Source organism: Eubalaena glacialis, chromosome 1 (assembly GCF_028564815.1).
Source record: "Eubalaena glacialis isolate mEubGla1 chromosome 1, mEubGla1.1.hap2.+ XY, whole genome shotgun sequence".
Lineage (NCBI taxonomy): Eukaryota > Metazoa > Chordata > Mammalia > Artiodactyla > Balaenidae > Eubalaena > Eubalaena glacialis.
The window spans coordinates 202,640,066-202,653,756 of record NC_083716.1 but is presented as its reverse complement, the minus strand read 5'-3'; the positions used below and the strand labels follow the sequence as shown (position 1 = coordinate 202,653,756).

The following is a 13,691-nucleotide window of genomic DNA, read 5'->3' as shown; positions in this document are numbered from 1 at the left end:
TTTAAAATTAGGTTGCCTTTTAGCTGTTTCATAATAGTTCTGGATACTAGACCCTTATCAGAGATATGATTTACAAAAATATTTTCTTTCATTATGTACATTGTATTTTCACTTTTTTGACAGTGTCCTTTAAAGCACAATCATTTTTAATTTTGATGAAATCTGACTTATCTATAGGTATCTTCTTCCACTTCTGTGCATTTGGTGTCATATCTAAGAAATCACTGTCTAGTCCAAGGTCATGAAAATTTATACCTATGTTTTTTCCTAAGAGTTTTATAATTTTAGCTCTTACATTTAGGTCTTTGATCCATCATGAGCTAATTTTTGTATACAGTGTGAGGTAGGGGTCTAAATTCATTCTTTTGTATGTAGATATCCAGTTGTCTCTCAATGAGATATTTTACACTGTCTTTTTGTACTAAGTCTTTGAAATCGGTATGTATTTTACACTTAAAGCATATCTCAATTTGGACTACCCACATGAAGTGCTCCACAGACATGTGTTTCATGGCTCCTGTATCAGACAGCATAACTTTACATATTCAATTGGTTTCTGAATTTTTTCTGGGTTTTTTTGGAATTAGAGGAAGAGTTTTGCCTTGTTTTAGCTGCTTCCCTCCACCTCCCCCAATTAATTCTTAGTTAACCAATCCTACCCTGCATCATACGTAACAGCAAAAAGTTGGCAAAATATAGTACGTTACAAAATAGTAAGGAATGTGTTCAAGCTTTTATAAATTATATTTTACCAAATATATATTCATAATGCTGCTGCAAGTAATCACAATCTGCATGTGACTGAAAGGGCTAACATAAATAACAAGTTACAATCTTCATCACAATCACTATTTGTACAGTTAACTCTATTTGCTGCAATGCCTCTCTTTAATTCTCAAGGACCTTGCATAAATCATCACTCGTGCTGACTACTCTGCCTCTTCCACTTCAGAATCTGCCAGTGCTTTTAATTCATAAGAGCAACTTTCTTAGCTACTAATCTGTCAGTTGCTATTATTTTCTAACTATGCACAATTATTCCAAAAGAATTAAAAAAGTATCCTTTCAAGATTTTCTTTTGTTTGTATTTTTACAGTAATTCCATCCCATATAGCTACCCCTTGGAAATTATACTATCAGCCTCCCTTGACACATGGACAATCTAGCAGAGCTGGTCTTCACCAAGCAATGTTGCACTTTTTTTTTGGCTGCACTGCGTGGCTTGTGTCGGTTCAATCCCCGACCAGGGATTGAACCCCGGCCCTCGGCAGTGAGAGTGCGGAGTCCTAACCACTGGGCAGCCAGGGAATTCCCTGCAATATTGCACTTTTAAGACTCATTCACAGGATCTAATGCTGATGATTATCCTATCTTACATTTAACATTACTCAAGAAAAAAGTGGATGTGGTAATGACAGTATATATAAATTTCACAATACATCACAAACTGGATGGCTTTTCTACTCTAAAGTGAGAATAGGGACTTCCCTGGTGGTGCAGTGGTTAAGAATCCACCTGCCAATACAGGGGACACAGGTTCGAGCCCTGGTCCGGGAAGATCCCACATGCTGCGGAGCAACTAAGCCCTGTGCCACAACTACTGAGCCTGCGCTCTAGAGCCCATGAGCCCCAACTACTGAGCCCACGTGCCACAACTACCGAAGCCTGCGCGCCTAGAGCCCATGCTCCACAACAAGAGAAGCCACCGCAATGAGAAGCCCGTGCACCGCAATGAACAGGAGCCCCTGCTCGCTGCAACTAGAGAAAGCCCGCACACAGCAACGAAGACCCAACACAGCCAAAAATAAATAAATAAATAAATTTATTTAGAAAATAAATAAATAAAGTGAGAATAATGCACCTTTACTATTTGCCAAAATGAAACTAGCTTTTTGGATTCAGTTTCCTAATTGGAATTATCACATCATTTACTATACTATGTAGCCAATTTCAGTGAATTATCAATGAAACTGCTATGATTTTCCCAGATGTAGAATGATACACAACCTTAACACTGCTTCAATTTATTAACTCAAAAAAAGTAACACCATGAGTGAAGTCAGTCTTAAAAAATAAGTACTACTAGCTTAGACAGGTATCAGATACTTCTTATTTTGGAGAATTTGCCTTTTCAAACAAAAGAACATCAAATATTGATTTTCCAACTAGAGAATTACCTGTCTTTAAGCCTTAGAGGTCTGTCAATATAATGATCACTTAAAGGTCTATAATCCTACAGCACAGGCCTAACTTAACTATTTTCAATGAGTCAATGTCAAGCAAAAACTAATTACTACAGATTAAAAGAGAATGCAGATCAAGGGAAATGCAATGCATAGTTTAAACAAACCAATTGTAAACGACATTTTTGAGACAACTAAGGAAAACTGAATGTGTACTAGGTGTTAGATAACATGAAGGAATTATTTAAAACAAAAAATGTTCTCTAAAAATTGCTACTTCTTATACTCTCGCCTTGACAAAAACTAAATAAGGAGAAAATAACATGAATAAGTTTTTCAAGGTAAGACCAATTACGGAGAGGAAAATCATTATGGTAGGTTTCAAATAAGTAGTAAGAAATATTAATGAAATGTAGAGAAAAAATATTGACCTATAAAGTTCAAAAATAACATTTCTACTTGACAGACTAAGAATCAACTAGTAATCACCAACAGTTATTCCTATCAAAAGAAATTAAGACTAAACCAAAAATCTGAACTGGTGCATCTCATCCGTTACACACCATATGACAGGTGTTATTCTGTCATAGCCAGTGAATCATAAGTTCTAGCCCATTCAATTGTCCAATTATGAAAAATGATACTATACAAATGGAAAGATACACTGTGTTCATGGACTGTAAGAATTATTACTGTTAAAATGACTGTACTACCCAAGGCAATCTACATATTCAATGTAATCCTTATCAAAATACCTATGGCATTTTTCACAGAACTAAAACAAATAATTTTAAAATTTGTATGGAAACACAAAAGACCCCAAATAGCTAAAACGATCTTAAGAAAGAACAACAAAGCTGGAGATATCATGTGCCCTGATTTGAATCTATACTACAAAGCGACAGTAATCAAAACAGTATGGTACTGGCACAAAAACAGACATATAGATCAATGGAACAGAATAGAGAGCCCACACTTACATGGTCAATTATCTATTACAAAAGAGGCAATATATAATGGGGAAAAGAGAGCCTCTTCAGTAAATGGTGCTGGAAAAACTGGACAGCTACATAGAAAAGAGTCAAACTGGATTACTTTCTCACACCATATACAAAACTAAACTCAAACTGTATTTAAGACTTAAATGTGAGGTGGGAAACCATAAAACTCCTAGAAGAAAACATAGGCAATACACTCTTTGACAACCAGATTAAAAAATGGGCAGAAGATCTGAATAGACATTTTCCCAAAGACATACAGATAGCCAACAGACACAGGAAAAGATACTCAACATCACTAATCATCAGGAAAATGCAAATCAAACCACAATGAGATACTAACTCACACTTGCCAAAAAGACTATTATTGGGGACTTCCCTGGTGGTCCAGTGGTTGAGAATCCATCTTGCAATGCAGGGGATGCCGGTTCAATCCCTGGTTGGGGAACTAAGATCCCACATGCCGTGGGGCAACTAAGCCCGCCACCACAACTACAGAGCCCACATGCTCTGGAGCCCACACACCACAACTACAGAGCTCGTGCGCTCTGGAGCCCGCGTGCCACAACTAGAGAGCCCGCATGCTGCAACTACTGAGCCCACACACTCTGGAGCCTGTGCACCACAACTAGAGAGAAGCCCGCACACAGCAACAAAGAGCCCATGCGCCACAACGAATGATCCTACTTGCCGCAACTAAGACCCAATGCAGCCAAAAAATAAATAAGTAAATAAATATTTTTAAAAAGACTATTATCAGGCTTCCCTGGTGGTGCAGTGGTTAAGAATCCACCTGCCAACGCAGGGGACATGGGTTCGAGCCCTGGTCTGGGAAGATCCCACATGCCGCAGAGCAACTAAGCCTGTGCACCACAACTACTGAGCCTGCACTCTGGAGCCCGTGAGCCACAACTACTGAGCCCATGTGCCACAACTCCTGAAGCCTGTGTGCCTAGAGCCCGTGCTCTGCAACAAGAGAAGCCACCACAATGAGAAGCCCACACACTGCAACGAAGAGTAGCCCCCACTTGCTGCAACTAGAGAAAGCCCGCGCACAGCAACGAAAACCCAACGCAGCCAAAAATAAATAAATAAAATAAATAAAATTTTTTAAAAATGACTATTATCAAAAAGACACAATTGACTATACTCCAATATAAAATAAGAAGTTAAAAAAAAAGACTTAAAAAAAAAAAGACAACAAATGAGTACTGATGAGGAGAAATGGGAACCCTCACGCACTATTGGAGGGAATGTAAATTGGTACCACTATGGAAAACAGGATGGCAGTTCCTCAAAACATTAAAAATGGAACTGCCATATGAGGCAGCAATTCCACTCCTGGGTACTTTTCCAAAGAAAACAAAAACACTAATTCGAACAGATATATGCATCCCCATGTTCACTGCAGCATTATTTACAGTAGCCAAGATATGGAAGCAACTTAAGTGTCCACTGATTAGATGAAAAGATAAGGAATACGTGGTATGTATACACACTGGCATAAAAAAGAATGAAATTTTGCCATCTGTGACAACATGGATGGACCTAGAGGCTATTAAGCTAAGTGAAATAACTCAGAGAAAGACAAATACCATATGATTTCACTTATACGTGGAATCTAAAAAACAAAACAAATGAACAAACAACAAAATAGAAGCAGAGTCATAGACACAGAGAACAAAGGTGGTTGCCAGAGGGAAGGTAGGAGGAGTGAAATAGGTAAGGAAGATTAAGAGGTATAAACTTCCAGTTACAAAATGAATGAGTCACATGGATGAAATGTACAACATGAAGAATACTCTCAATAATATTGTAATAATTTTGTATGGTGACAGATGGTAACTAAACTTATCACGGTGATCATTTTGTAATGTACAGAAATATCGAATCACTATGTCATACACCTGAAACTAACACAGTGTAGGTCAATGATAATTTCAATTAAATTTTTTAAAAAGATACTCATCACAAGAAACCCTAAAGTAGCACTGTACCAATAACCTTGCAGCAAAGAACTCTAAACCAAAGGGCAAAATAAACAGTGACCTAAAAACTCAAAAAATTTGTCTACCACTATCTTAAAGAGATTTAGGTTATGATGATTTTATTAGTCATTCTGTTTCATAAATTCTCACCTCTTTTGGTGTTTTATGAGCTGCACAAAGAAAAATCCATTGTTCAGTTGCTGTCATCTGAGTGCATGTATCTGGATGGCATTCACTCTGTTAAAATAGTTACATTTATTAATATGTAAAATAATAATGAAAAAGTTTATCATTTGAGTTGCTACATTTCACGTAAAATTCTAGAATAAATTAAAAATTTGTGTAAGTCTTTGTAAGCACATTAATTTACAAAAACAGAAAAAAAAATCAGAACTTTCAATTATAGCTTTAACTTAAAGAAAATATTACCTGAAGTTTGACAGCAAGTCCATTTAGCTCAAGACAGAATTGCCTAAAAATGTAAATACATAAATGAAAAGTCTTATCTATCCTCCATATTATTTTTAGAATATTAATTGTAAAAACAGAATCCCATCAGTACCATCCTTCCTCCCTCATCATCATTATCAACACCACCTGAACTTACATGGCACATTCTTTACAAAGACATACACATTAGTAAACAAAACCCAAAACCAACAACCCTAACAATAATGTTCAATATCAGAGTTCTGTGAGTTGATTACTGTTACACACTGGAAATTGGTACAATTTTTCTGAGAAATACTTTGAAAATATTTACCGAGACCCTTACAAAGTGTATATTTTTTAACTAAGTCATTCTCCTAAGAATCTATTCTAATGAAATAATCAGAACTGCAATGCAGACATATGTACAAAGATGTTCACTGAAACTATATACATAAAAAATTTCTTTGAAACATTATAAATGATTAGCAATTGGAGAATAGTGAAATGTTGGTATTACATAAACATACAAAGGATATATACTTATATTCACAGTAAGATTCCAGTTATGTAAAAATTCATGTGTGTGTACATATCTGTATACAGATAATCAGAAGAAAGACTAGACGTTTTATATTCCTATATATTATACAGGTTTTATTCTGATTACAAACAACATGCTCCTTCTAAAAACTCCAAACAGGACCAAATACAAAATATAAAACAGGAAAGTCCTCTGTACTTCCATGACCTCTTCCCAAAAAATAGTTATTATTTACATGCAAATCTGATTTTCTCTCGATAGATTAAAATATATTGGAATCCTATCATACACAATTTCGTAACTTGCTTTTTTGTCACTTAATAGATCTTGGGCATTTTTTCATGATTCACTTTCCCTCTAAAATTGTCAAACTGAGAATTATAAAGCCTAGAACAATGTTTGGATTGTTCTTACAATAGTTAAGTGCTCAAAAAATATTTTTGAATAAATGAAAAATGGAGCAAATTACATGACATTTAGATCATTTTTATACAGACTTGCTATTTGATATGAAAAGACAATTAATCCTTTATGTCATAAAGATACTTTATGTTGTCAAAGTACTGAATGTGTTCCCTCTAAAAACCTATCACATTAGTTAATCGCTATGTTTCCCTATCAAACAAATGAATACACTTTGGTTCCGCAAATATGCAAGGCTAAAACCTATAATTAGAAGATAAAAGAGAGTTCCAAAAGAAAAACAAAAAACCCAAAACACTGCACATATGTGAAAAACTATATTTATTTATTTGTTTATTTATAACATACATTAAAATAGAAAAAAGCAAATTAAAAAACAAGGGTCAAATTTTCAGTTGTCTACAACTGTACTTCCTTTCCAGATGCCTGATAATAATGCTGTTCTTAGATTATACAAATAACACTATTTCTGAATCACCACATAGTCCTCTACTGCCCCATATCTGTAAGTTGCATGTTATGTGTTTCTGAGTTGTTTTCTACTAAGTGGTAATAAAGACGGGTGGTGATAAACAAGTTTCTCATCTAGTCCAACCTACTTATGGCCAACAGGAAAATTAAGCTAACTGACTTGGCAATGCTACAGGTACAATCTGTGGCAAATAGTGCAAACCTAACAGCTTCAAGTTAATTCAGTATAGGACTAACACACATAGTTATGCAGCTGAAAAGACAAACCAGAGCTGAAATCTAGTCTACACTCTAGTCACTAAGCCATGCATACTAGCATGGGATTGCAGCCACTTAGAGGAAGGGGTATCTTTTCCTAATTACAAATATTCAGTAGAGAGTAGTGGGAGATTTGACTGAGGTCATGATTCAATTCCCATTAACATCATAATATAATCAACTGCATTAATCAGTAACAGCAAGTATTAAGCCTCAAATCAGTAACATTAAGCACATGCAAAAAAAAAATCAAACTGCTTTTAAAACTCTTCTTGCTTAACTATAAAGATATATACTATAATAAAGAGACAAAAGAATATATATGTCATATATAATACATAAATTATACAAAACAAAAAAGGTGGCTAACATCAAAAAAAACCCAAAAGTAATAACAATAGCACCAGGACAAATAGAATATGAATAAGAAAGATTTTATAAGTTTTATATAATGCATATTTCATAGTCTAAGTTAAATAGGGAGGAAAAGGTTTTTCTTAGATCTGAAATAAAAACCTTGTAAATTAAAATGAATCCTCACTTTTTAGGAATTATACTTACAGTGAAAAAAACACGCTTGCTTATTTTCATCATTAATCCCATAGGTAAGGAAGTAGTTATTTTCAAAGATGATTAAAAAAAGACAGAGAATATATTATACTAAAGTGCTCTCTATATTTATAAGAATAGCATAACATCTACATACTCATGCTTTCAATTATCATGCATCGAGATGTATTAAAAAAAAAACAGGGCTTCCCTGGTGGCGCAGTGGTTGAGAATCTGCCTGCTAATGCAGGGGACACGGGTTCGAGCCCTGGTCTGGGGGGATCCCACATGCCGCGGAGCAACTAGGCCCATGAGCCACAACTACTGAGCCTGCGCGACTGGAGCCTGTGCTCCGCAACAAGAGAGGCCGCGATAGTGAGAGGCCCGCGCACCGCGATGAAGAGTGGCCCCCGCTTGCCACAACGAGGAGAAAGCCCTCGCACAGAAACGAAGACCCAACACAGCCAAAAATAAATAAATAAAATATTAAAAAAAAAACAAAACTCGATCAAGTAGTCAAGTGACTTGCCCAAGAAAATGGCAGATTACAAAGAAGTCTCAGCATCCTGAAACTGCTGAACGGTTATGACAAGACACTGTCTTAACAATATATAGACAAGCCTATAGCATCAAAACAAAACAACAGAAAAAGTACCTTGTCTACAAATTGAGGCACTCATCACAGGAAATGTGGTCTAATTTATTCAGGAAAAGTCTTATCTCTACTCCACCTTATTATTTAAAAATCAACTCAAAGTAACAAACTCTGATGAACACATATCTCATAGAGCATTCTCTATTTTTAATCTATCAACTCATCCTAGCTCCCATTTACAATGGAAAGTTTATAACTTCAAGAAATAACCTAGTAGCTTCAGAATACAACTGCTTCTAAAGTTAACTCATGATTCATTAGAAATCAATTTTCTCATTCAAAGGATATTATGAAAAGCTCTAAAACTTCTTACTTCAGGATTATAATTAATCTCCATTTACCAAACGAAAGACTGGAAGTTCACACTAGTTAACAGGTAACTCATCAGCTACCAAGTCTAGACAAGGACCTCTAGAGAGAAATAAAGTAGGTAAGTAGTCAGTAGTAGAAATGAGTAGGTACATGGAAATAATGCATCTGTGATTAAATGATGTGATTAAGGAAAACCGTGTAAAAAGATAATAAGGCCCAAATCCATAAATATAGAAAACAATGAGTAAATAACAATGTTGAAAACTTTATAACTTGAAAACATAAAAGCTTTAGAATTTGGCTTTTTGGTCTATAGTTAACTAATTTATGATTCATAATCATCATTAATATTAAAGGTTATTTTTTACTACTAGGAGTACTATTACTATTTTGATACATCATAAAGACCTACCTTAAATGTTCATACTTCCATACACCTTCATCTTGGCCTTCAGGTGGTTCAAGAATTTTGTCAATATTGGAACAATCTGCTCTTATATTCTGTTGAATATACTACAAACAAAGAAGTTATTACAGTTAATTAAAATATACTACATGGTAAATCTTATGAGACTTATTATTGTTTAATGGGTACAGAGTTTCAGTTGGGGAAGATGAAAAAGTTCTGGAGATGGAGGTGGTAATGGTTGCACAACAATGTGAATGTACTTAATGCCACAGAATCGTACACTTAAAAATAGCAAAAATGATAAATTTTATGTTATATATTTTTTTACCACAATAAGAAAAAGCAGAGTAAACACCAAACAAGAAAATCCAAAGAAATCCATGCCCAGAGGTAATCAAACTGACAAAAACTAAAGATAAAGAAGCCAGCGGGGGTGAGTGTGTGTGTGTGTGTGTGTGTGCGAAGAATCCAGCGAAAAAAGAGATACATGACCTATAGAATAAGGATTCAAATGAGTGCAGCTTTCTTACCAGAAAACACAGGCGACAGGAGGAAATGGCAGAACACATTTAAAGTGCTGAAAGAAAAGCACTGTCAACCTCTGTATCTAGCAAAAATACCCTTCAGGAATGAAGATAAAGATATTTTCAGATGAAAGAAAACTAAGGAGGTTTACTGAGCTCTGCCCACCAGAGCAACACCCAACTCTACCCACCATCAGTACCCCCCATCAGGAAGCTTACATATATTTAAATTATATATTTAAAGTGATGAAAGGGAAGAAACTACAACCAAGATTACTCTACCCAGCAAGGATCTCATTCAGATTCGATGGAGAAATGAAAAGCTTTACAAACAAGCAAAAGCTAAGAGAATTCAGCACCACCAAACCAGCTCTACAACAAATGCTAAAGGAACTTCTCTAAGTGGGAAACACAAGAGACCTACAAAAACAAACCCATAACAATTAAGAAAACGGTAACAGGAACATACATATCGATAATTACCTTAAACGTGAATGGATTAAATGCTCCAACCAAAAGACACAGGCTCGCTGAATGGATACAAAAACAAGACCCATATATATGCTGTCTACAAGAGACCCACTTCAGACCTAGGGACACATACAGACTGAAAGTGAGGGGATGGAAAAAGATATTCCATGCAAATAGAAATCAAAAAAAGCTGGAACAGCAATACTCATATCAGATAAAATAGGCTTTAAAATAAAGAATGTTACAAGAGACAAGGAAGGACACTATGTAATGATCAAGGGATCAACTGAAGAAGAAGGTATAACAGTTATAAATATATATGCACCCAACATAGGAGCACCTCAGTACATAAAGCAACTGCTAACAGCTATAAAAGAGGAAATCGACAGTAACACAATAATAGTGGGGAACTTTAACACCTCACTTACACCAATGGACAGATCATGCAAACAGGAAATTAGTAAGGAAACACAAGCTTTAAGTGATACAATACACCAGATTTAACTGATATTTATAGAACATTCCATCCAAAAACAGCAGACTACACTTTCTTCTCAAGTGCACACAGAACATTCTCCAGGACAGATCACATCTTGGGCCACAAATCAAGCCTCGGTAAATTTAAGAAAATTCAAATCATATCAAGCATCTTTTCCGACCACAATGCTATGAGATTAGAAATCAATTACAGGGGGAAAAAAAACCGTAAAAAACACAACACATGGAGGCTAAACAATACGTTACTAAATAACCAAGAGATCACTGAAGAAATCAAAGAGGAAATCAGAAAATACCTAGAGACAAATTACAACGAAAACACGACGATCCAAAACCTATGGGATGCAGCAAAAGCAGTTCTAAGAGGGAAGTTTATAGCAATACAAGCTTACCTCAAGAAACAAGAAAAATCTCAAATAAACAATCTAACCTTACACCAAAAGCAACTGGAGAAAGAAGAACAAACAAAACCCAAAGTTAGTAGAAGGAAAGAAATCACAAAGATCAGAGTAGAAATAAATGAAATAGAAACAAAGAAAACAATAGCAAAGATTAATAAAACTAAAAGCTGGTTCTTTGAGAAGATAAACAAAATTGATAAACCTTTAGCAAGACTTATCAAGAAAAGAGGGAGAGGACTCAAATCAATAAAATTAGAAATGAAAAAGGAGAAGTTACAACAGATACCGCAGAAATACAAAGCATCCTAAGAGACTACTACAAGCAACTCTATGCCAATAACATGGACAACCTGGAAGGAATGGACAAATTCTTAGAAAGGTACAACCTTCCAAGACTGAACCAGGAAGAAATAGAAAATATGAACAGACCAATCACAAGTAATGAAATTGAAACTGTGCTTAAAAATCTTCCAACAAACAAAAGTCCAGGACCAGATGGCTTCACAGGTGAACTCTATCAAACATTTAGAGAAGAGCTAACACCCATCCTTCTCAAACTCTTCCAAAAATTGCAGAGGAAGGAAAACTCCCAAACTCATTCTATGAGGCCACCATCACCCTGATACCAAAACCAGACAAAGATACTACAAAAAAAGAAAATTACAGACCAACATCACTAATGAATATAGATGCAAAAATCCTCAACAAAATACTAGCAAACAGAATCCAACAACACACAAAAAGGATCATACACCATGAGTGGGATTTATCCTAGGGATGCAAGGATTCTTCAATATATGCAAATCAATTAATGTGATACACCATGAAGAATAAAAACCATATGATCATCTCAATAGATGCAGAAAAAGCTTTTGACAAAATTCAACACCCATTTATGATAAAAACTCTCCAGAAAGTGGGCATAGAGGGAATCTACCTCAATATAATAAAGCCCATATATGACAAATCCACAGCAAATGTCATTCTCAATGGTGAAAAACTGAAAGCATTTCCTCTAAGGTCAGGAACAAGACAAGGATGTCCACTCTTGCCACTATTATTCAACACAGTTTTGAAGTCCTAGCCATGGCAATCAGAGAAGTAAAAGAAATAAAAGGAATACAAGGTGGAAAAGAAGAAGTAAAACTCTCACTGTTTGCTGATCACATGATACTATACATAGAGAATCCTAAAGATGCCACCAGAAAACTACTAGAGCTAATCAATGAATTTGGTAAAGTTGCAGGATACAAAATTAGTGCACAGAAATCTCTTACATTCCTAAACACTAACAATGAAATATCAGAAAGAGAAATTAAGGCAACAATCCCATTCACCATTGCAACAAAAAGAATACAATACCTAGGAATAAACCTACCTAAGGAGGTAAAAGACCTGTATTCAGAAAACTGTAAGACACTGATGAAAGAAATTAAAGATGATACCAACAGGTGGAGAGATATATCATGTTCTTGGATTGGAAGAATCAATATTGTGAAAATGACTATACTATCCAAAGCAATCTACAGATTCAATGCAATCCCTATCAAATTACCAGTGGCATTTTTTACAGAGCTAGAACATAAAATCTTAAAATCTGTATGGAGACACAAAAGACTCTGAATAGCCAAAGCGGTCTTGAAGGAAAAGAACCAAGCTGGATGTATCAGACTCCATGACTTCAGACTATACTACAAAGCTACAGTAATCAAGACAATATGGTACTGGCACAAAAAATATAGATGAATGGAACAGGATTGAAAGCCCAGAGATAAACCCACGCACCTATGGTCAACTAATCTATGACAAAGGAGGCAAGGATATACACTGGAGAAAAGACAGTCTCTTCAGTAAGTGGTGCTGGGAAAATTGGACGGCTACATGTAAAAGAATGAAATTAGAACACTCCCTAACACCATACACAAAAATAAAATCAAAATGGATTAGAGACCTAAATGTAAGACCTGACACTATAAAACTCTTAGAGGAAAACATAGGAAGAACACTGACATAAATCACAGCAAGATCTTTTTTGATCCACCTCCTAGAGTAATGGAAATAAAAACAAAAACAAATGAGACCTAGTGAAACTTAAAAGCTTTTGCAAAGCAAAGGAAACTACAAACAAGATGAAAAGACAACCCTCAGAAGGGGGGAAAATATTTGCAAATGAATCAATGGACAAAGGATTAATCTCCAAAATATATAAACAGCTCATGCAGCTCAACATTAAAAAAACTAACAACCCAATCAAAAAATGGGCAAAAGACCTAAATAGACATTTCTCCAAAAAAGACATACAGATGGCCAAGAAGCACATGAAAAGCTGCCCAACATCACTAATTATTAGAGAAATGCAAATCAAAACTACAGTGAGGTATCACCTCACACCAATTAGAATGGGCATCATCAGAAAATCTAGAAACAATAAATGCTGAAGAGGGTGTGGAGAAAAGAGAACCCTCTTGCACTGCTGGTGGGAATGTAAATTGATACAGCCACTATTGAGAACAGTATGGAGGTTTCTTAAAAAACTAAAAATAGAATTATCATATGATCCAGCAATCCCACTATTGGG

The 13,691-nt window shown here is 35.4% G+C and overlaps 1 protein-coding gene across 3 annotated transcripts in view; it reads right to left on the bottom strand.

The window, feature by feature from the left end:
• The window catches only part of LOC133088194 (MOB-like protein phocein), a 56,245-nt gene that overhangs the window by 21,019 nt on the left and 21,535 nt on the right, over positions 1 to 13,691 (bottom strand). For all 3 annotated transcript variants that reach the window (XM_061186047.1, XM_061186031.1, XM_061186021.1), the window contains 3 exons: positions 9,223 to 9,323; positions 5,599 to 5,641; positions 5,320 to 5,406 (listed from right to left, as the gene is read on the bottom strand). In XM_061186047.1, coding sequence (XP_061042030.1) covers positions 5,320 to 5,406; positions 5,599 to 5,641; positions 9,223 to 9,323 — 231 coding nt within the window. The remainder of the gene's footprint in view (positions 1 to 5,319; positions 5,407 to 5,598; positions 5,642 to 9,222; positions 9,324 to 13,691) is intronic.